Here is a 24579-nt window from a genome sequence, read left to right on the forward strand (position 1 = left end):
GCATCTAGTGGTGAGATTGTGAATAGCAACCAATGGCTCAGTCCATCGCTCACCCCTCCCATTCAAAATGCATAGGGAAGCTACAATAACCAACACAGGACAAACATGTCATTGCCTGAGACAATGTAGTGACAAAATGCGCTCTATAAAACAAGTGTGTCCGCTTAGGACTACTATAGAAACATAAGAATGCCTTCCATGTAGCGGGACTCGCAGTGTACATTGTAGATATAAAAAAAACGTCTCATTCTAAGATGATAAAAACAATACAGTTCATTATGTAAGGTCTTTATACACCACTGATAATATAGTTATGTATATTATATCAAGAGATCCTACTAAAAGTTAAACAATGCACCTTTAATGCATGTTGACTTTTGTAGCCTTTAGTCCACCTGTGCTTTGTTTTGAGCCCATGTATACATTACTGCACATATACTTTTTAATGTTTTCCCCCGATATCATCAGCATCTGACTATCGGATATCAAATCATGGCAAAATTTCCTGTTTCAATATATAAAACACAGAATATAGCAATATCAGTGGGAAATAATGTTTATATTTAAGGTACATTATTTTGTTGCATTTTTATTTAAGGACCACAAGGGTAAGTTAAAACACAATTTTTAATCCAAGTTTTTAATTCTATATTAAAGTAGCTGAGCAACCAACCAAAGGAAATGAAGATATTTTGTTAAGAAAAATAAATGCATCTTAATTGGCAAACAAGAAAAATGTCATACACAAAATGTTAAAGGTGTAATAAATCTGAATATTCATTAAAATGCAAATTATATATTTATAAAGTAAACCAAGTCGTCACACAGCAATACACTCCTTATAATTCTTCCCAGATAGCAATAGATTCCGGGGCAGATCAGCTCTGAAGTCAGCAGCTCCGCCATGGGTGTATTGCCATCTAGGTGGTAATTTGGGTTGTTTTAACCCATTGTTGGGTCAAGTATAAACATTTTCTGGGTTTATTTAACCCAATTGCTGGGTTTGTCCATGTTTGAGTGTAGAGGCTGTAAGCATTAGGGAATGTTTTGATGTCAATGTTATCATATTTTTAAATGAATTTGTATTAAGTTTTACTGATTCATTTTTCCTCAAGTTCAGTGCAAACAAGAGCTACAAAAAAAACCTTACACATTCACACACTAATACAATGGGAAAAACTACAGCACATTGGAATCACAGACACTCAAGCACTTCATTTGGCACCTAAACCACACCTCTTCTCTTACACAAGTGCATAATTTTGGGTTATAGTGAATGAACAGATGTTATGTTAGTGCTATTATTTCACTTTACCTTAATCCACACAGAGAAACTAGTGCACGTCGCACACTGCCTGAGAATTACGATATTGACAGTGATGATGTCACACATAAGTGATTTATCAACATTAGTTTGGTTGGGGTCTGGTGGGTGTGCTGGTTTTCAAGTCACGTACTGTAAAAGTGCTCAGCAGAAGTCACCTGACCAACTGTTTTCAGTCAGGCAGAGATAAGCGTAGATGGAGACATGAGCCAATAGGTTCAAAATTTGGAATGCAAAGAGGGTGAAGTGCTATAAACAGGGTCACACTTTGTTATTATGGGGTTCATGACATTTTTTGAGAATCCAGAAACACTTCCTAACACAAGCAGGAAACAATAGCACGTTTACATTGAGAACATTCAGTTCCTTACATCCTGAGAAATGGTGTATTGTCCATGTGTGATGCATAAACACACTTGATTTGATAATGCTTGATTTTTGCCCTCCTCAAAGTGCTCTCGTGAGACAGATGAGCAGCATGTGTATGTCTTAAAGCTGCGAGACATCGAGTCAAGGCTGTGAGGTGTCGCTGAACAATTGCATATTATTACAGAGCCACTTTGAAGAGCTTGTGGAATGTTTGTGCATGAAAAAGCCACTGTGGACCACTGTCTGTGTTCATCGAGGTCAAAGTCATATTCATGAAACCTCACGAAGCGGAGAACGTCTTATGACTTTCATTGATCGGGATGGGCACTTGTCGGGGCAGTGTCCAGCAAGGGTACGTAATTCAAAGCAGTCTGCAGGTGGGGCGTATTGTTTTATTGGACTAAAGTGGATTCCTCCAGCAGTTTTAGGACTTGAAAACGTGCACAGCCCTGATGACGTACTGTCTGCATATAGGGCATTCGCTCATGCGTTTCCCACATTTTGTGCAGGTGACCATGTGACCGCACTCCAGCAGCACACAGTCAATCACAGCATCCATGCAGATACGACACAGGTTGTCATCGCTGGATAACTGGGTCTTGCAACCATCTGCAGTAGGAAAAAGACTTTACTTATGTATCCAGTCTTGTATTTTGCAATTCATAAGAACCCTAATCATACAACAAAACAGTACAACTTCATGAAGCTAAGGGATGAAATGGGGGTAAAACACAACATTCCAGATCAGACCAACAAAATGCGGACCGCCTTTAACATTCCCATCTTCATTACATAAAGCACTTTGAATTATTAAAAGTATTATGAATTGCCCTGGCTGTCTAAACAAACACATCATGCATTGCTTTGATATCACATGCTATCTGTTAATGGCAGTGGCCATGCATGGAAAAGGGTTGCAGTGCAATGACATCACAAACTGCAGTGCATCGTAGGTGTGTGACCTGGTAACATTTCCACCAATCGCAAGCCTTACCTCCGATCCCGCCATTGTAGATAGGAGGGGGATAAGCTACCACTTAAATGGGAGTAGCAAAGCACAGCTATTAGACAGTATCTGACTTATGTTGAGCTAGCTTTATCTTTAAAATGTACAAAAATACCATAACTTAATAAACATCCACTTGTAAAACAGCACTTAGCTGATTAACCTGACCTACACTTGTAAAAAAGCACTTAACAGATTAACCTGACCTCTATTTTACTCTAGGATGATGCTCTTGAACTGTATGCCTTTTAACTATTTTACAACCAAGTCAAGACTACGAAAAGTCAGACTTTAGTGTCATAACTGAAGTGTTTTAGTACCTGCGGTGATAGGGTTGTTCACATTCTCCACTAGAGAGAGTGGGAAGAGAAAAAGAGAGAGACAGAGAGAGACTATTGTAATCTTGCTTCACAGCACAACAAACGTGTGATATTTTTATATTTATAAGTTTATATTTGGATCAGTGGCACTCACTTGATTTGCGATTCTCTTCGTTTTCCCGGTAAAGCCTCCTGACTCGCTCTACCAGTTCCCACTTTTCACAGCAGCCAGAGAAGCTCACAAAGTTCCTGACCAGGATCTCCTTCAGCTGGCGTACGGTCAGCTGCTCCACGTCATCAACACAAGACAGATCCGACAGAGAGGCTCGAGCCCGTCGACGAGTCTGAGGACTCACCTGACCACAAACCATTTAGTTAAGCGTCTCCAAATCATCCGTACCCATTTTTGCATCATGTTTAAAAAAATATTATTATTATAACAGAATAACAAAATATTAAACATTTTATAAATATTAAAATATTAAAGTCCCCCTGTGGTGAAAATCATGTTTTTATTGGTTTTTATTTATTTTTATTTTTTTTTCATTTTATTAACAGTGAATGAGGAGAGGACAGAAAAGTACAGGGAGGAGAGAGGGGTATGGGATCGGCAAATGACCACGAGCCGGGAATCAAACTTGGGTCGCCGAAAGTGCGAAAGCACCACATGTCGGAGTGCTACCCACGACTACACCATCGACTCCGACCATGTTATTATTGTTGTCTAATGTCTATAGTGTTTTTAATATGCTTTAAAGAGATAGTTCACCCAAAAATGAAAATCATCATTTTTTCACTCTCATGTTGTTTTAGATCTGTATGAATTTCCTTTCTTTCCCTTTCTTTTTTCAGATGAACACAAAATATATTTTTATAAATGATGGTAAGCACACAGCTGATTTTAACCATTGACTTCCATAGTAGGAAAAACAAATACGATAGAATTCAATGGAAACGGTCAACTGTGTGCTTACCATCATTTATCAAAATATCTTCTTTATCATTTATCACAATACTATCATAATATGCATTTTACTATGGAAGTCAATATTTACAATCAGCTGTGTGCTCAACATCATTTATCAAAAATCTTCTTTTGTGTTCATCAAAATAAAAACTCAATAAGAACAACATGAGGATAAGAAAATGATAACAGAATTTTTATTTTAGGGTGAACTTTAAGACAAACTATGTTTAAAGGTGCTGTAAGTAGACTTGCAGATTGCAACCAACGGTTCAGTAGTGATGCATGGGTCGTCTCATTACACGGTTTGGGGCGGGTAAAGATTTACTTAAAATAATACATTTATTAAAAGTCACTTTATTTGCTGGGCGAAAAAATGCATTTTGCATTGCATGTTGAGTGCAATTCCTTATAGCCTATATTAAATATTTGGGAATATATATTTTTATATTTTATTAGGTTATTTGATAAGGTTACAATACGCAGGCCTACGTAGCAATGTAACTTACATGATATCCCCAAACCTTTGGCCTCACGTCACAAAAGCGCCATGCAACTCCCGCCACGACGACAAAACAAACGAACTAAGAAATAAAAGTGAAGATGGAAGACGAGGTACGGGTATGACCATGCTACTTTCTATGGTTCATAAACATATGTTGTTGCCAGTTTACAGGGTGATGTAATCTAATGGCTGTTTCCAAGCACTTTTAGGCTGAGATAAAGCCTGTTTTCATTTACATTACAATGCCTAGTATGTCTATTTAATGGTCGTGGGTGCGGGGCAGGTTGTAAAAATAGATAATAGTTGTGTGGGGCGGGCCAAATCATTTAAAAAAAGCGGGACTCACTAGTCCACAGCTCACCCCTCCCTTTTAAAACACAGAGAAGATACGGTAGCCGCCACAGGACAAACATGGCGTCGTCTGAGCCAACGTATTGACAAAATGTGCTCTATGGAACAGTTTGTCTGTTTCCATGTATGGGGACCCGTGGTGTATGTAGATAAAACGGCCCTTAAAAACATTATAGTTCAATATGTAAGGTCTATATACACCACTGATAATCCTGTTGTGTATATTAATTTGCATTGCTATTAAGAAATCCTCCTGAAAGAAACACACAGTGCATCTTTAAAAATCACACCCCTTGACCATGTGTTACACCTGTCAGACTGCTGTAACTTAACTCACCTCTGGTGTGTGTTCTGTATGGTCAAGGTTGAGGAGTGACACTGAAGTGGAGTCCTCAATATCCTACCAACAACAAAGATTTATGAAGAAACAGTAGTTAGCTTTCTATGCAAGTATTTACCAATTACTGACTCAAATAGCATTGAGTTTATAGATCATATCAACCCTCTTGGTAACAAAGTCAAAGACCAATTGCGTCGCAGCCATTTTCACTGTTGCATTTTGCAATATATTTACTAAAAAAAATTGAGAAATCTACAGTATGCAATGATAAACAAGCAAGTCAAGCACTGTGCATTGTGGGACACAGTATACCACACAGTTTGCACTGCTTTTGTATTTTATATATATTTGGTGATGTAAGCATTCCAAGCATGCAAAAAATTTGCACACTTATGCATATCCTACAAACACATGTGCACAGATTTATTAGGGCGCACCTGATTTATGGACTCTGAGCTGTTGCTTCTACTGATTGGTTCTCCATGAGTGGGTGAAAGTGCTGAGAGAGGGGAAGTGGGCTCTTCAGTTGAAGGAGGCGGGCTATAAAAGGGCCGTGACTGAAGAGAGGGCGTGTCTGGATCATCTTCACTCTCTGCACCTTGGTGACAAAGCACCAAGTCCACAAGGTCTTCCTTCTCCCTTGGTTAAAAATCATTTTTTTTAATTTTTACAATTGAAACAATTCTAAAATTGACATAATATGCATTTTAATAATAATAATAATAATAAGTTTTTCGATATACCTGCAGGTGTCAGTGTTAATGTTGCGTAGTGTAAGATACTGCCTCAAATCTTTAACGCGCAGACGCATGAGTTGAGGCCGTCGAAATGCAGTGGCTTTTAGCAGATGACAAGTTGTACACCTGCGCAAGTTTTCCTGAAGTACACAGCACAGCGAACAGAAACTCTTCTTACAGTCACAACAGATGTGCTAGGATACAAGAAGAGAGAGTTTATGACCCTTATTTAAAATGTCATCCTGCATAAAAGGACAGTGGACTAGGTTGTAAAGAGATTGATGGGCACCCATTATGCAAAATCCACTTTTACAAGGCGTTTGGACAGTGTGTGTTGGCTGTGAACACAACAATCCTACGATGAAAAAAATCCACCAGCTCTATGATTTTTAATCCCCGTTACAATGTGAGGTCACACTGATAAAGCCCCACCCACTCACAGCCCTGCATTACCATAGTTTCCACCCTTAGCGAGTTGTTCTCTGTCCACTAGATGGGTGATTCTCACGAAACCATTGAAACACAACGGCACTAACGATTTTAGCTATAAAATGTGTAATATAGTAATATTAAAAAGCATCAGAATTAACACAATACTGTGTTCTACCTTGCACAATGTGTGATTTCAACATAAGAATTTATAATTTGTCAATTTTATCTCATTTTCTGCTGAAATTCTCATTACCGCAATGTGTCCGGCTGTGTTTGAACATGCGTTATGTTGTAATTCAATCGAATTAACACAAAAATATTTAGAAAAAAAATAAATGGATGTTTAGCTAGACTACTTTAGATGACAGAAAAAATATTTACTGAATATTCATGTATAATAATAATGAAGAAAAATTAGGAAAATGATGTGTCCATGCCTGATGTTCTCATCCTCCGCAACACTTTTTGAGAACAGTTTAAGCACACATACAGAATTTTAATAAAGTTTGGACCAGTTACTTCAAGATGGCTACCAGGTAAGATAATTTTTTTACAGTTAATTTGAAATATTGTCTTGTCAGAAAGCTTACACGACATTTTGATTATCATTACCGCAACAAATGCTTATTAAATGTTAATTTAATTAATAGAAGCATAATACTTTGATTTTAAATGCATGTGCAGAATCTCCAAATTATGTTCTTTCAGGTTTGTCATGTCATTTTGAAAATATGTCAGTGTTGATGTTTTCTGACTGTTGCGGTAATGAGATTTTTTAGGACTAATTTTTTTAAATTATGTTACAAAAAGTGTTAAATGATAAGTAAAAGTGTTTAAATTAATGTTCCCATTTACTCCAGACTTTGTTTTTCAATGTCTGGTGGGAAAAAAGTAAATTCAAGCAATTTTTACATTTTCATGCTTGACATTTTTAAAACCAAGTTTTCGTGAGAATCACCCAGATACTATTGTCTCAGACTGTATTAATCAGATGTATTTTAACTGAAAGTGCTCACTGTCTGTTTGTAAGTAAGTGAGGACCTGTAGCTCATTTGCATTTAAAGGTACAGACATTAAAACAGATGCTCCCACCTAAATAGGGGCATTTTGGACATGCTTTAATAAATGATCTGTGGGGTATTTTAAACTAAAACTTCACATACACATTCTGGGCACACCTGAGACTTACATTAAATCTTGTAAAAAGGCCATAATAGGTGCCCTTTAAAATCTTTGTTTGTGCGTAGAAAGGGAAGAAGTCAAATTCTGGTCTTTTAACCTAAAAGCTTTTAATAAAAGGCCAAAATCTGAACATAACTGATCTGAATATACTGTGGTAAGTGTGGATGTCTACATACCCTTCTTCTAAAGACAGAAAAGGCTTGTCCACACGCCTGACAGAGCAAACTGGTGCTGCTCGAGTTAGTTGGGGGGTAAGTGGAGTATCCTGCAGTGGGAGCAAAACGAAACGGCCCCGCACCTGCTCCAAATCCTGGCTGCTGCCCTCTGACTGCCCCGGTCCCCATCACCTCATTCAGTAGACCACAACATGATGCCCACATGGACGAAGCCCCCGCCTGCATGTAAGGCATTCAGACTTTAGGTTTCAAAAATGTATAAACACACTGCCACAAAAAGCATAGCTGTTTTTTCTGTGGTCTGGAATGTAAATATAACTTTGTAGACTACGCTTATTGTTGACTCCTTAAACAAAGAAAGTTTACTCTGGAGCATAAATGCAAATGTAATGTACTGTAAATGCATCTAAAATAAATGCTCATCACATGATGGCAAACAGGTATTCCCGATAATCCACCTTCAACATTAATAAAAACCTGTTAGGACACTTCAAGACTAAACATTTTGAGCAGGCGATACCATTTCTGGGGACACAGGGATTTACTTCCCCACATTGAGTCATTCTAAATGTTCAGCCCTAAAATATCTGTCATTGACAGGGATCAATCATCTCATTAGGGCTAAGCTATAACAAGGGATTAGTGTACTTTAAATGACTTCCGACTGCAGATAAACAGCTGATTCTCAACAGAGAGTAACCATGGTGTTTTTATTTCCATAGGAAGCCAACAGGACAGTCAAGTCCCAATTGTCATTGTGTTGCCAAAAGCACAATGAAGGATCTCTCCTGTTGCTGGGTCTCACCTTTTCAAAATAAACAAACTGATCATTGACCATTGTAGCTGTTAGATAAGGGCTGATATTATATACTGATAATTATTATAGGTTATAATATACAGATTATTAAAATGCCAAAACGCGTTTCATGCTGCTAAGCTGTGAAAACTGTTACTTAATGTACTAACAATAATGCAACATAGCAAATGATTCATGCTAACATTATAGTGCCATTAGATAAACAACTTGCAAACACATCATATAAGTTACAATAGAAAAATGACTTTACCTTCATAGCAATCCCAAGATTCCGCAAGGATTCACCCGGCTGTATATAAAGGCAGACTGTCCATGGCTTATAAACGGCTGCCAACTCTTCATTTCCAGTCGCTCTGTACAGCCTCACCAAGAGCGCTATGCAACGGTAAAGTCACGCTGTTAGCCAATCGCAGCTATGGCTCGGCTGTGACGCATATCAAACAACCAATCATCTTCTACATTCAGTATTGCAGGCAGCGGAAGTTCGTGCGGATGGACTAATGTTTCTCATTTACTGTATATATAGATATGTATAATAGGTCTATATATGATGTACATTCTACCTGGTGAAATTTCTTTGAATTAACATTTTTCTCGTGATAAATTGACGCTTTTCAGAGTTCATATATTTCATTATTTAAATTTGGTTTGAACTTTACTAACCTGAACTATCAGCATGTGATTTACTGAGTCTATGATTACATAGTTTAGCAATGGAACACTCAGTTCTTTTGTAGTGATTATTAAAGTGTAAATTGACCCGCGAACCATTTGTTGATTTTCACAACTCAGAAACCGAGTATTAATTAAAGATGAGTCGTAAAGGGCATTGTTGCTGTTCCAGGCAGCAGATTTCAATGCATAATTAATAACTACATTTTTCCTTTTGACCAGCTTTTCTGACAGCATTTTTAGATGACGATTGTTGTTGGTCAGTCTTTTTGTTAAACATTTTTTTTAAAGAAAGTGTAAAGGTTTTATGTACAGATTAGTGATGTATTTTGATCCTTATTTTTCCAGTGATTTACAAGGATTTAAAAAAATGAAATTAGCATAATTAGTGCTTGTCTCTAAACAGATCTAAAATACATTCAGTATCTGATTTAAATGTGATTAATGTGGCCTTGAATAAACATTTTCACTATTGGCGCCCTCTGCCGTATAACAACAAAATAATCACATAGTTCATTCAGTATGCTTTTCATGGCTGGCTACATTTGCTGAAACACCATCAAAATTAGGCTAATATACGCTTGCACGTGTGTAATATATTTTAAACACACTGCTGGCTGAACTTGTAGTTAAATGTCAAAAATAGGGGCACCATCGATTAATCTGCGCTCGACGGTGCGGTCTGAAACGCAATCGAATCGAGGTCATTTCACGAGAAGTCTCCGCACTCGCAAGCCATATCCAACTCCTCCGTGAATTCTGGAATGTAGTTCTGGCTCCTCTGATGTTGATTTTGCACTAAAATTGATGATTCTATTAGGGAAATTTAATTTTCATAAATCTAAAATACTATCAACAAAACCCGCCTTTAATCTTTTTTGTATAGATTTAAAAATGTTCTTTGAATCTCTTAAAACAAATCTTAAAATTAAGAAAAAGAATAAAACATCTCTTATACTGGGAAAATCTTATCTAGTTTATGATGATCTGGTTCGTGTGGCTTTGTAATGGAAATTTATTTATTTATTTACTATTTTTTTTTCTCTGTGTAAACTATGTATGTTAATGTGTAAGGTCTGTTATGCGTCTCCCCCTGTTTTGTATGTTATGTAATGTTGAATGTTTTCTTTTCTGTAATGTTTAGTGAACATGCAAACTCCTCCGTGAAGCTATTTCAGTCAAACAAGACCAAGTCCTAACTACTTAAACGGATGAAGGCTGATGTCTTTAAAATCGCTTGATAAGGTCACAATAAACAATGTTTCAGACAAACAGCTAAACCTGACATCAACTGTACCATTTTTTTCTGGCTCTTGATGGCGCCAAGCGGGACCTCTGTCGCTAGAGCGGTCGCACTTTTTCCATTCACAGTAATATCAGTGCAGTGTAGTTAGTGTCTATAATCTTTGTTGAATTTTCTGTGTTCTGTAGTGCGTCCTGAAACGTAAACGGAAATGAGAGGGTATTTCGAAGAGCGTTATCCAAAAGACATCTATATAGTATACAAAGAAAAGTGGGTGTGGAAAGAACGATGATAAATAACAGGAAAAATGATGTAATAATAACAAGGTTACGTATTGGGCATTCGGCACTAAATCAAAGTCTATATAAAAAAGGTAAACATGAAACAGGTAATTGTGATAAATGTGGATATCCAGAGACAGTAAAGCATGTATTACTAGAATGTATAGCATACAACAGAGAAAGAATTGAACTGGTTCAGTTACTAAAGAATGGGAATGTAAGTAGTCTTTCACTCGAGGAAATATTAGGAGAAGGAACAAATTATAAAATACGTGAGGAGTTATTAAAATATTTAAAGGATACAGAACTGGTAAAAAAGATATAGAGGTTATCATTAAATATCTTTAAATAAATTAATTAATTTTTCTTTTCCTGTTTTTTTTTTTTTTTTTTTTTTATCACCAAATGTATTCAACCAAGTAGTGCTCCATACTCCAATCCAGTAGGTGGCGGTAAATGCACCTTAAGTTGGTTTGCCACCCGCCATTTAAACAACAAAAGAAGAAGAAGAAGAAGAAGAAGAAGAAGAAGAGCGTTATCCAAAAATGGTGCATGTGAAGATTCCAGCTCTGCTAGTTATTCAGTTCTAGCTTTTGTTTTAATAGTTTAGAGATTCCACACAGTTTCTTTGAAAATGAATCGGCATTGCTCCGTTACCGTTATCATCAACGCAATGTGAGCTTACGTACCACAAACCCCTAGTCTCTTCATGTTTATAAAACAATTCATTGAATCGCTTTACTTTATTTCCGCTCATCTACGAGTACTAACTTTAGTACAAACAGATTTGATTGTCTGCAATGGCCAGTGTGCACGAAAGCTTGTATTTCAATCCCATGATGACAAATGGGGTGGTTCATGCAAACATATTCGGTATCAAGGACTGGGTCACTCCATATAAGATTGCGGTATTATATTTACTCCATGAGATGTCCACAACTAAACCAATGGCACTGTTAGACAGAAGACGACTTAACAAACTCATCCTACCTTTACAACAGGTATGCATAGTTTTTAAAGATGTATGAAAACACTCCGCTTGTACATACAGTTCATGTTTGCTGTGTATATGTGCAATGTCCAGGGTCCAGATTTACCCCTGGAGCAGTTTCTTAAGATAGTGGAAGAGTGCTGTCCTCGGATGGTCAATGTTGTTAAGATCAGGTAAAAATATCTTTAATATCTTGTGTTGGATAGATTTAGATTATATTAATTGTTTATAAAACCGATTCTTTATTTCAGTTTGTTTGTAATGGCTGATGGAGAGTTGCAAGACATGGAGCATTTCTTTACTCTCCTACCAAGTGCTTTCAGCGATTCAGAGACATTCAAAACCAGTGTTGTAGGTATGAACATATTTGTCTGTGTCATTGCTGTAAACACACTGGACATTATATGACTGTATTTAGATTATGGGTCAACCAATATGAGTTTTCAAAATGTTGCATATTCAGTATGATTTGCATATTCCACCTGATGGAAAGATTTGCGTCACTGCAGAAATGTTTCTCATGATCATGAAGATGTATCCTTAAATGATTGAAATATTTTTGTAGGCAAACATATAAGTGTGTCAACATTAATTTCTTTGACACAAAATAATAAAAAAACAATATTTTAAATATGGATGATTGATTTAAACCAAACGATGAAGACAAAGCAGCCAATAAGAACCCAAAACTTTTAAAAAGCATCTCACAGATGGCAAGACCTTAAAAAGCTACATTTTAAGATGCTGAAATATAACATAGTTTTGATTTATTTTGCTGTCACAATATAACTATCATGGTCACATTGGGGTTATTGTATGGTTTGACTACTATTCTTAAATTTGATAAAGATTATAAGTAAAGAATAAGTCACCCTTAACTTTTAAACAGTATTTTACCGTTCCGCTAAATTTGTTGTGAGGACAAATATCATAGTGATGCTGTTGTTTGTAAAGACTCAAACCATTCATGAGCCCCATTCACTTCCATAGTATTCTTTTTTCCTATTATTGAAGTGAATGGGGCTAACAAACGGTTTGGTTACAAACATTCCTCAAAATATCTTCCTATGTGTTTATCAAAACAAAGACATTTATACAGGTTTGTAACAACATGAGAGCAAGTGAATGAATTTTAATTTTTGTGTGAACTATCCCTTTAAGTCTAGCCCATAGCTAAAATGCTTGTTTGAGCTTTTTTAACTGAAAGCATATCTTAAAATGTATGTGCACTAGCATTGGTTTTTGTAAGGTATGTTTGTAAAAACCACATAAATGTCCTAATATAATAAGGTGTAGTCCTGGATTAATCTAAAACCTGTTCTGGAAACTGACCCTGCATTTTTTCTCTCTCTTTCCAGGTCTGTTCATGCGTCAGATGCTACTAGCCTACAATAAACTGTCTTTTAGTCAGGTGTATAAGCTGTACAAATCCCTGCAGCAGTATTGCCATCGCAACAGCCAACCTGAGCAGTCTGTTCTGACCACCGAAGACATGGAGCTGACAAGCAATGAAGACCCCAGTGTTGACCATATAGACAATGTTGAGCTGGACACACCATCTCTACACCCGTCTGAACTGAGGTCTGAAGATCTGATTTCATTAGTGACACCAGAGTTGTGTTTATTGCATGGGAGTGGTTCTGACTGTGGGTGTGTTTTCCTCATAGGTCTGATGATACACAAGGTCCTTTATCTCAGAAACAGGCAGAATACTTCCTCGCTCGACAGGTTTGTTGTGGCCCCTTAAAACTTAAAGGGACACTCCACTTTTTTTGACAAATGTGCTCATTTTCCAGCTCCCCAGCTCCGTTTTGGAATCCATTCAGCTGATCTCCGGGTCTGGTGGTACCACTTTAAGCATAGCTTAGCATAATTCATTGAATCTGATTAGACCTCTAGCATCGCGTTTAAAAAATGACCGAAGAGTTTCAATATTTTTCTTATTTAAAACTTGCCTAGTTACATCGTCTACCAAGACCGACAGAAAATTAAAAGTTGCGGTTTGCTAAGAACTATACTATCATTCCGATGTAATAATCAAGGAACTTTGCTGCCCTACCATGGCTGCAACAGGTGCAATGATATTACGCAGCGCCTAAAAATAGCCCCCAGCTAGGTAACTTTCAATTTAACTTTCATTGAACACATTAAAAGTTACCTAGCTGGGGACTATTTTTAGCGCGATGCTAATGGTCTAATCAGATTCAATCAATTATGCTAAGCTATGCTAAAAGTGGTACCGCCAGACCCGGAAATCGGCTGAATAGATTCCATAACGGTGAACCTCAGATGTGTAGTGTAGGAGGAAAATGAGCCTATTTCCAAAAAATTTGTGTTCCTTTTAGTAAAGTATGTTTTTTCTGGGTTAAAATATATTTTAAACTATCCCACCTTATAATGAAAAAACAAAGAACGGCACACTGCTAATAATACTTTAAATATTTATTATAAAGACAACGTTTCGACCACACAATTCTTTGTCAGGTCAGACAAAACTATCCCATCTTAATCATACATTTCATATATTTGTGAGAGAAAACTATTCCTATTTTGAGCTTATTTAGCAATCAATATGTCTCGTATCCAAAGTCATGCAAAAATGCGGTAGGTTTAAAGCGGTAGGTTTAAATATGGCAGCACGTTGATACCTTTAAATCTCATTGGTTCTTGTGTGTTGTGATTAGTTGTCATATTCGTGCTTTGTCGCATCTGGGATGGTATGATTAAATTATTAAATTATAAGAGAGTTTTGATATTTTTGTGAACCATTTCTTCACAGTACATTTATCTTCAGTAAAAAGTGATTTGGATTTCATGACAGAACCTAGTTTTTTAGTCAAGACCCCTACAACGAGACCAAGTCATGACCAAGACCTTTAAAAAGTGGTCTTGAGACCGGTCTTGAGATCTACAACACTAACAGAACCTGTCCGGTTTGTTTTGTATAATGAAGTAATTTTTTTTTTCTTTTAGGCGTACCTGCTGAAGAATGATGAGAACAAGGCCCTCTCACCAGCTAAGCTACAGGACGAGCTTAACAACATCCTCAAGTTCAATCCTGACTTCGCTGAGGCTGTGAGTTTATATGTTTTCTAAATGAAAGGCAGATATTGTTGCTTTCCTTTAAGCGTTATGTGTCATTATAAAACAACCATGATCATATTAACGTGCTTCACTGTTTATATGCTACTTCAACAATTTACCATTGTATTAATGTGACGTATGTTCATGGGACCTAATTGTCTTAATCCATTATAATCTCTGTACCCAGCATTACCTCAGCTATCTAAACAGCGTACGAGTGCAGGATATTTACATCTCCACTCACAGCCTCCTCCACTATTTCGACCGCCTCATTCTGTCTGGTGGAGAGGGGAAAAGCAACGGAGATGAAGGCTATGGCCGCAGTTTGCGTTACGCCGTACTGAATCTGGCAACCCTGCACTGTCGTTTTGGACACTAGTGAGTATTAGTGCTTGATCGTGTTTAGACCGTTACATTTGTTGTGTTTGAAACTTTGTATTTAAGGTAATAATAGATGGGTCAGCTGAAATTTTATCATTGGAACCAAAGCTTCAGTTGCTGTATGAGGTTAACTTACTTATTTCATGTGTTTTTTGTGTTTGTATGTGAAGTCAACAGGCTGATCTGGCTCTGCAAGAAGCTATTCGCATTGCACAAGAAGCAAATGACCATGTGTGTCTCCAGCACTGTCTGGTAGGAGCTTTTTCTCATGGATAATCCAGACTGTGGTCTCATAATCTAATAATGAGATCATCAAAGTTTCTCAATCATTGATTTTAATCTGACATGACCTTATTCCATCAATATTAAAAATATATCAAGATTCAAGGTTATATTTACATTATGTTGGATGCTTTTATGTAAAAAATAAATAATCTTATAATGTCCTATATTCTGCTTATGTGTTTTAGAGTTGGCTGTATACACTAGAACAGATGAAAGGATCTGATAACATTGTACTGACTGAAGAGTCTGTGAAAATCGCTGCCCACTTTTGTCTCCCTGTAAGTAACTTTTCTGACAGAGCCCTCATAATGCCATAATGTTTATTTTATCATTCCGATACATGAGCACATACACAGCTATGTAATGCCATTACACCATTAAGAAAGACCTCCTTTTTTTTGCAGTATTTAGCATCTCTGGGAATTCAGTCCTTGGTCCAACAGGGAGCAAAACATGGCGTCCCAGCTAACAAGCTGCTGGACGCTCTGCGGGGTACAGACATCATGCACTGGAAGCAAAGCCTTTCTGAGCTGATCGAAATTAGCCTGGCGCAGACCACCTCCATATGGAGGATGTATGGCAAAAGGTTAGAAATGATTTGTGTGAAATCTTATTGGTCATATAAACATATAACTTTGAAGAGTTTTGGTTGGCTAAGTTTAGGGCTGCACGACATTGAAGAAAAATTGGTTATGCAATAGCTTACTAAATAATACAATATTTGATACAAAATTGCTTTAAGTTTGACACATGAATAGTAGTATGCTTTGTCATGTCATGTTTTTATGTACACTCGCATCGCATGTAAATGATATCGTTAATAAGACTCTGAAAAACTCCAGCTTCGATTCTGCGTGGAATTCAGTTGCACAATTTGCATTATGGGATGTGTCTCATTCTCTCTGTTTCCTCTGTAGCACAATGGCACGACAGCAGGCCCAACTTCTCTTGAACATGAATAGTCTGGACCAGGTCAACTTCAGCGTACAACAGAGCAACACTGAGGCCATTGCTGTCGTCCTCTGCCACCTAGCAGAGCTTCATGCTGAGCAGGTGCCTTATATCACATCTACCACAGCATATCAATATGCAATTCATGTAACTTGTAGTTTGTTGAATCCGTAGGCTTGTTCCTGAATGCTTAATGTCATTGTACATCTACAGTATTCCATGCATTTGGGTATGTTTACATGTTTCTTTTGCCTGTCTTCAGGGCCTGTATGGTGTTGTAAGTGACATCATGACACACCTTAAACAGCGGTTTCCTACTCATACTCAACATGCAAAGGTCAGGCTCCCTCCAAGCACAGTTTATCATCTATCAGCAGCAATTTATATAATACATATGTTTTGCATTTAAACAGCTTTGGATGCTGTGTGATCTGAAAATTCAGTTTGAGAAAGCTATGAATGATGGGAAATACCACTTGGCTGAACCTCATGTCGCGGCTATCTCTGCTTTGAACAGCACAGAAGGATTGTACAGGTATGCGCAGACCGCTGAAGACATATTGTACTCTTTTACACAGACTAAAGGTTTGCGCATGTGATGGATGCATGTGTCTGTCCAGGAAAGCCCAGTTATTGAAAGCATTGAATCAGACGTCTGAGGCATCTAAGATCCTACAGCATTTGCAGCAGCTGTGTGAGAGGAGTAAGAACATAGAGATGATCATCAGGTATGTGTATATGATAATAATATGTGCTTATTCAATAGCAGTAATACTTTATTCATTGTATTTTTTTATATATTATTTTATAAAAGCAATAAGACACCCATCACCTTTTCGTATCATGAATGTAGCACAGCCTCAAAATATGTATTTGGAAATTAAAAAGAAAAGTGTACTGTACTACTGTTGAGATCACATGGCACATGAGAGTTAATCTTCAGTGTATCTCTGTGCTGTAGGGTAATGTTGTCCTCTGCTGAACTTCACTGGGACTCGTCGGGTTTTGCGACAGCTCTGCCATTACTGCTACAGGCTCTTGCTCTGTCACGCCAGCACAACCTCCAGAGTTTGGCTTCAGAGACTGTCTTACACCTGGCATTTACACAGGTACAACCCACACACCCCTTATAGTTACTGGCAAATGCTGATGAAAAGTAAAGAGGTAGAGGTTAGCCAGTGAGCGTACAATAAATATGAGTTGGAACCAAACACTTCAGTAAAAGGATTAAACAACCCTATCCTATTGAGTCACATTGTCATGGTTATTTATTATTACCATCTTTCTCTTTCCAGCTGATGTTGGGTATTCCTGAGCAGGCTTTAGTATTGGTTCAGGATGTGCTGGAGTCTGTGTTAGCTCACGGGTCTCTGATTGACAAGGGCAGAGCTCTGCTGCTGGCTTCTCGTTGTCAGATGGCTCTGGCAGGAACAGCTGATCAGGAACACAGACTGCCGGGTACTGACTCACCCAACGTAACATTTCTGTTGCTTTTTATTTATCTCACACAGTCTTTAAATGAGGATGTGTAAATGATTTGTTTTTCCTCTTGCATGCAGCTCTAGAACAGGCCATGCACACATTGGAGGAGGCAGCTGTGTATTTTTCCCACCTTGACTGTAAAGAGCGTATGAGGGATGTGTATTACCTACAGGCACGCTTGCATCACACTCTAGGAAATGTATCACAACGCAATAAATGTGCAATGATGTTCCGGTTACTTGATCAGGAGCTCCCACTGACTGGAATGACTGTTGTCAATCGTCTTTAGACAACCCCAGATGTCATTGTTTATATGAAAGAACATGCCTTTTGCTGAGTGTATCCGAGTGTTATTTTCAGCACTGTAGGGTGTGCCTTGTGAAGTGCGTGTAATTAAAATACATTTTGTTTTGCATGTGAAAAACTGTGTGTGTTATTTTACATTTTATAAACGAAAAAGTACCATGGTAACCATGTTTTCAGCCAAAATAGTGTAGTTGTTAATTCAGTCTTTTAATTTTCTATAATCTATACTGTTGTTGTTTTTTTCACAAGGTTGCTTTATAGAAAATACTTTTTTAACCCAAACCGTAGAGACAAAAGAAAAAACTATACAAATAAGGTTAAAATAAATTTTAATTTATCAAATAAAAAATAAGGTAAAAATTATTTTTAAAAATAGAATTTGATATTTAACAAATTTAATAATTAAATTAAATACATTTTAATTTATCAAATAAAAATAAGGTAAAAAAAAATTTTAAACGGAATTTGATACTTAACATATTTAAATATTAATTTAAATACATTTTAATTTTAAAAATAAAATTAGGTAAAAATTATTTTTTAAAACGGAATTTGATACTTAACGTATTTAAATATATAAAACAGGAAAATGTTTAATCTCTTAAAAGGTATTTGGCTTTAATACCTATAAATAATTGTCTATAGGATTGTAATTGGACCATTATATTCATTGTTACATCTGTTGTTTGCTGATCTTTTTTTTTATATTAAACTTAATACATAAATTTGTGCTAGTGAAAACTATCATTTTTTAAAGGTATGCAAATTTTTGCAGGTAAAATAAAGTATACTTTAATGTACTAAACATATTATTTTGTTGTACATTGTCATTTTTTGTGTTAAATAAAACTGTAAAAGTTATTCACTACAAATATACTACATTTAAAGTATAGTTCTACTTCAGTAGAACTAAAACTATTCTAAATACTAGTGATGGGAGAAACGAATCTTTTCGAAGCTTCGGATCAACTGAACCAATTGCATCAAAAAATTATTCACTGTTTCGAAGCGCTCGAAACACCTAAATATGGTGCCACCTGCTGTTGACAACATCGTAAAAGCAACAAAGATCTTACAAAATAATTGCACAGCTTTTTCTAAAAGTATGCTTTTAGGGAAAATAAAATATTTAATTTTAACTTAATTACGCCATTAAAGAGTAACTAAACCCTAAACCAACTTTTTTAAGTTAATGATCTGTAAGAATGATGCTTTATTAGTGCTGTTCATTGATTTTAGTAACTTTTTTGACATTTGGATATAAAGTGTTTCAATACTACAATATATGGTGTAAAAACGTCTGAGTGCTGCCCTCTTCAGGTTGAACGGTGGCTACTGCAGTTGAATTTTCCTATTGGATGTTGGGTCCAATAAATAACTCGTGACGTAAGCAGGTTCAAGCTCACCACGCCCTTGTTAAGATCTCACCACACACTTAGTTCGTCCCCTCTATCTCTGTTGGGATCTGCCCACTTTTCTTGCATTTTTCAAATATTGCAGTGGGTGGAGTCAGGCTCTGACCAGGGGTTTAGTTACTCTTTAAGTAAACCAGAGTTCACCTAACCATTAGACACTGGTCATTTGTGATCAACTCCCCCTAGTGGTGAACCATCAGATTTTCGAAACAGTTGCCCATCACTACTACCAGTTATACTTAAATTTATTTTTAGTGTAAACTTAAACATTGACTTAAGTGTACTTAAATTGTTAATTTGGTGCACTTTTTTCACGTATATATATATATATTTTAATAGCAGCTATCATTCGTTCTTTTACCACCATGTTTCTCATTACTTTATGCTTAAATGTTTGAAATGATTTTTTTAGACAAAAATAATTGTGCCAATATTTTATTTTGTTTTATAACAAAAATGTATTTAATATGGCAGACTAAAATAAATATGAAGAAAATGCTGCTAATAAGATAAATTATTTTTGGTTGCATTTTTAGTCACAACATAATCCCATAGTTTATTTGTATCACTACATAGTTTTGATGAGTTTACAATTAGTCCAAAATGCGGGGAAAAAATAATGAGTTAATGACCCAAAATAACAAAATAAGGAGTTAATGACTCTAAACATTTGACCGGTAAAAGGATGATGCAGGTAAACCTCGTGTTATTACACGTTTCTGCAGTCGCGTGTAACTTGATGCCTTAAATCCCACCTTCAGCTACAGCGCGCAGTCTCTGGCTTTTCTACGCATACTCTCAACATGGAGGCGCTCGGGGGATACCCCACCAAATCCTCAGCCTCCAGAGCCAAACTCTTAAAAATCTTACTCAGTGTAGCCTTGTGCATGGGCTCACTGTATCTCATACAAATCAAAGTGTCAAAGTCACGCAAACCTAAAGATTTCTACTCGTACGAAGTAAAGGACGCGCGAGGAAAGACCGTGTCTCTGGGAAAGTATCGAGGAAAAGTAAGTTATGCAATCTCAAGACCAGACAGCTGTTGATTTGAAATAATCAAATGAAGTATTTTAACATCTAAGTGTGTGCATTATTGTCTGAACGTGTCGCGTGTAAAGCATTGGCTGTGTTTGATGCTACTGTAGGCGTCTCTGGTTGTAAACGTGGCGAGTGGCAGCGAGTTAACGGAGCTAAATTATCGCTCTCTGCAAGAGCTTCATCGAGAGCTCGGGACGTCCCATTTCAACGTGCTCGCCTTTCCCTGCTCACAATACGGCGACACCGAGTCCGGTACCAGTCGAGAGATTGAGGCTTTTGCCAGATCCAACTACGGTGTGACCTTTCCCATCTTCAGCAAAATCAAAATAATGGGATCAGAGGCGGAGCCTGCCTTCAAATTCATTACTGGTAAAAACTCATGCAACAATTTCCATTACAAACCAGTATGAACCATCAGCAGTTTAACGTTAAAACCATTACAAAATTCCTTTATGTTGTGTTTGTGCATTATTCCCATAGGATTTAATGATTAATTAGTTATCTTATCATAACATCCTATCAACACAACCAAACACATTATTTGTGAAGACCCCCATAGGTTCCTTTAAAACCAATACAATTCCCATTTCGTAAGACCTTTAAATCCACTAGAATTGGTCCATGGATTCATGGTTTCTGTTGTGCTCTTCCTTTAGCTCAATTGGTATAGTATTGCACAATAGTAGTGCAAGGGTCACGGGCTTGAATCGCAGGCTACACACAAAATATGGCGTATAGCTTGAATGCACTGTAAGTCATTTGGAAAAAATGTGTCTACCAAATGCATAAATGTAAACGTACTGTTTATGTCAGAAGCGATGGCACTAGGAAAAAAGACCTGCTCATTCAAGTGTATGTTGAAGTAAATTAGAAAATATCTTGACAAAATTGAATGTTTTACTGTGAATGACAATTCGCTTGGGATTTTCAGAAAATGTGTGTTACATGTGCTGAGAGTGGGATTGTTGTAAGACAGGGACAACCAGTTCCTGGTAGTGATGGCCCTAAAATCCTGGTGGTGGTGGTGGTCATCAGCCTTGGCCCCATTAATTTTAGCAATGACCCGGGTGTGTAGTAAAGTTTATAAATGAGCTAATAAGTGTTGCTTTTATTTTCTAATACTTTGTTGTTATTGTTTTTTATATGTGTAGATTCAATACAGAGAATACCCAAATGGAACTTCTGGAAGTTTCTTGTGAATTCTGAGGGCCAGGTGGTAAACTTCTGGAAGCCTGAGGAGCCCATAGAGGAGATTCGTAAGGAAGTCACAACGCTTGTGCGAAATATCATATTGAAGAAAAGACAGGAACTATAATGGACACAAACCTTCTCAAAAACTCAAAGATAATTTCTTCAGTGGGCACGTTTAAGTGCGTATGGATGCTCTGTGGCAAAATCCCGAGCCCTTTGCCTTGAGAATATTGGGGCGATTTCCTGGACAGTGTTTAGTTAAATCCAGGACTAGGCCTTAGTTATATTAAGACAAACATAACATTAGGACAAACATTATGTTTGTAGTTTTTACAAACATAACATACCTTACAGAAAATATTACCGGTGTGCATCTTGAGACTAAAATATATGTTAAGATATGTCAATGCAAGCTGTTTTTAAATGAAGGCTGCTCAAACATGCATTTTAGTCTGGGACTAGGATAAGCCCTGCCTGGGAAACCGCCCCCAAGTGTTTGGGGTCATGTGAATAAAAGTGAAAAAGACCTGTCTTTTGCTGCTTGTGTGTAGGCATATGTGTAAATGTTAATGATTTGGATTATTGCGATTGAAGTATGGTTTAAAAAAAACTCCCAAGTCTGTGTGTTTTTTATTTATTTCGGGCATTTGATTTGAGCTTGAGAGTTAATAACATTATTTGATTATATATTATAAGCAACCACACAGTTGTTTCAATTTCTCACAAGAAAACATTTGCACAATCACAATTTTTTAAACTATGCATACATTGAGGTTAATAATAAGAAAGCATTTGCTTAAAAATGAAAAATAAAACATTTCTGTCTTCAGATAGGTACACTGATTTAAAATGTAATCTAAAAAAGCCTAAGGAAATCCTAAAAAGCAGACCTTTTTTCTAATGGCAATAATGATTATTTTTTATTTATTTATTTTCTATTGTTTATTTGCCACTAATAACGCCAATACTGAATTATTAGGGAATACATCTTGTCTTTTAGGAAAAATAATTATATTGATAGGGAAAACATGACATTAGTATTGACGTACTCTTGTTTAGACATGGCAAGTGACAAATATTCACCATTATAGCAGTAAGGCTGGCTTGTGTGATTGATCAACTCTTATTGAATATCATTTTGTAACATATTGGACTAAATGATAACTTTGAGCTTGAGTACTTATTTAGCCAGTGGGCCTATGTGTCCTTAAAGGTAACTGCCCTGTTTGACGTTATCTCTTTTATCACTCACTGATTTATTTATTCATTAATTTGATTTTGAAGTTTATTCTCAAAGACATCCGTATATCTTCTGTAGCATTTGACTGTTTACATCAATGTGTGAGGTCATGAGGCGTGGGTTTAAATAGATTTGTCACTTTTTTTGACTTAAGGTGTGATTTTTGATTCATGATAAACCTATAAATTATATTCCAATGTTTTTAAAAAAAACTATTTAAACTGGAAGGTGTTAGTAATATTTGTGTCCACTAGATGGCAAAATGATACAGTCTCTTAAAATATCAGGTGCATGTAAAAATGTTTTAGTATGTACTATAAATAAAGATTCTACACTATACACTATTTAGTGTATAGTTTAGTATGCTTACATTGTAATATATACCACTGCCTATAGCATAAGCACTCCTATCTAGTATTCTCTTTGTAGAAGGCAGATTGAAAGCATGTAAAAATAAATGGATAAGGCTTATGGATAGTGTTAACTATGGGGTAAACGTTATGGTCAATACTTTAGTTGCTTTAATCCCATGCATGTGTATTTATTTTTCATGTTTTAATAATTCGATCTGGTCTTGCAGCATTGGTTTCTAAAAATCACTTATAGGACAAGATTGCCCATGTGTATACTCATAATTTATATCTGATGTGAGCGAGGATAAAAGCAGAAACAAATGGGTTCTCAAGAGACAAAGAGACTGAGCACTCAGACTGAGCCTGTATAGCGACCACCTTTCTTGTCCTTATGTTTATTGGCTTTAGCCTGACCCAGCTAATCCATTACACAGTTTTTTTTTTGGATGGAGTGTTATTAGAGAAGTACCAAATGTCCAGACAAGTGGCGGCATACGTTGTTCAGCTTCAAAGTTCAGCCTGGTGGGGTTACTGCTGGCCGGCTGTGATCTGACATTTAGTGAGCTCTGATCAAAAGGCCATGGATCACTTTGACAGCACAGAGGTGTGCTGCTGGCAAAGGGAACTTTAAAGTGCCAACATAATGCATAAAAATTATGCAAAGCATTTCCTTCTCAGTGTGTCAATAAAACTAAACAAACAGTGGGTAAAAAACCTGAACCTTTGTTATTCAGAGATTGATATCTTTACTGTAGTGTCAATATTGGACATATAATTAGAATATTCACTGCCTATAGTAGTGCTATAGCAGCACATTAATAGAGAGGCGAAGGGAAGGTAAAGATGTGGTTCAAAAAAGTGTACAAGCAATAGGGATAACCACACCCTGGAGAGGATTGTAAAAAACAAAACCCATTCAAAAATGTGAGGGAGTTGTTTCACAAAGAGTGGACTGCAGCTGGAGTCAGTGCTTCAAAAACCACTACATACAGACGTATGGGTTTTCATTTGTGTTTACAGTCCATACGTTTGTCATTAATACATTCCCCCCTTATGTCTATGCATCATCCACTACTGTTATTTTGTTTTTATGTTTTGTTTAGCCATGGGGTGGCAGACGAGGATTCTGGCAAAAACTGTTTG

At 36.7% G+C, this 24579-nt stretch overlaps 3 protein-coding genes across 4 annotated transcripts; 2 read left to right on the forward strand and 1 right to left on the reverse strand.

The window, feature by feature from the left end:
- Positions 1-540: 540 nt before the first annotated feature.
- Positions 541-8920, reverse strand: rnf34a (ring finger protein 34a). Of its 2 annotated transcripts, XM_065260094.2 has the most exons (9): positions 8774-8920; positions 7707-7925; positions 5923-6110; positions 5617-5818; positions 5177-5239; positions 3174-3375; positions 3020-3049; positions 2688-2729; positions 541-2302 (listed from the first exon to the last, which is right to left on the reverse strand). In XM_065260094.2, the coding sequence occupies exons 1-9, from the start codon at positions 8777-8779 to the stop codon at positions 2118-2120; spliced, it is 1137 nt and encodes a 378-aa protein (XP_065116166.2). In that variant the 5' UTR covers positions 8780-8920; the 3' UTR covers positions 541-2117. The 2 variants fall into 2 exon arrangements, with proteins under 2 accessions (XP_065116166.2, XP_065116167.2); XM_065260095.2 differs by lacking the exon at positions 2688-2729.
- A 2196-nt stretch (positions 8921-11116) lies between these two features.
- anapc5 (anaphase promoting complex subunit 5) lies at positions 11117-18317 on the forward strand. Its single transcript, XM_065247425.2, has 17 exons — positions 11117-11720; positions 11804-11883; positions 11962-12065; positions 13069-13291; positions 13378-13438; positions 14684-14785; positions 14982-15172; positions 15346-15427; positions 15646-15738; positions 15865-16046; positions 16378-16513; positions 16674-16748; positions 16825-16946; positions 17032-17139; positions 17373-17520; positions 17707-17869; positions 17971-18317. The coding sequence occupies exons 1-17, from the start codon at positions 11520-11522 to the stop codon at positions 18180-18182; spliced, it is 2283 nt and encodes a 760-aa protein (XP_065103497.1). The 5' UTR covers positions 11117-11519; the 3' UTR covers positions 18183-18317.
- Positions 18318-20384: 2067 nt separating this feature from the next.
- gpx8 (glutathione peroxidase 8 (putative)) lies at positions 20385-22503 on the forward strand. The gene is made up of 3 exons (XM_065247426.2): positions 20385-20624; positions 20760-21021; positions 21804-22503. Exons 1-3 carry the CDS (start codon positions 20418-20420, stop codon positions 21965-21967), a joined length of 633 nt encoding a protein of 210 aa, XP_065103498.1. The 5' UTR covers positions 20385-20417; the 3' UTR covers positions 21968-22503.
- Positions 22504-24579: the final 2076 nt, after the last annotated feature.

The sequence above is a fragment of the Paramisgurnus dabryanus genome, chromosome 11 (genome assembly GCF_030506205.2).
Source record: "Paramisgurnus dabryanus chromosome 11, PD_genome_1.1, whole genome shotgun sequence".
NCBI lineage: Eukaryota > Metazoa > Chordata > Actinopteri > Cypriniformes > Cobitidae > Paramisgurnus > Paramisgurnus dabryanus.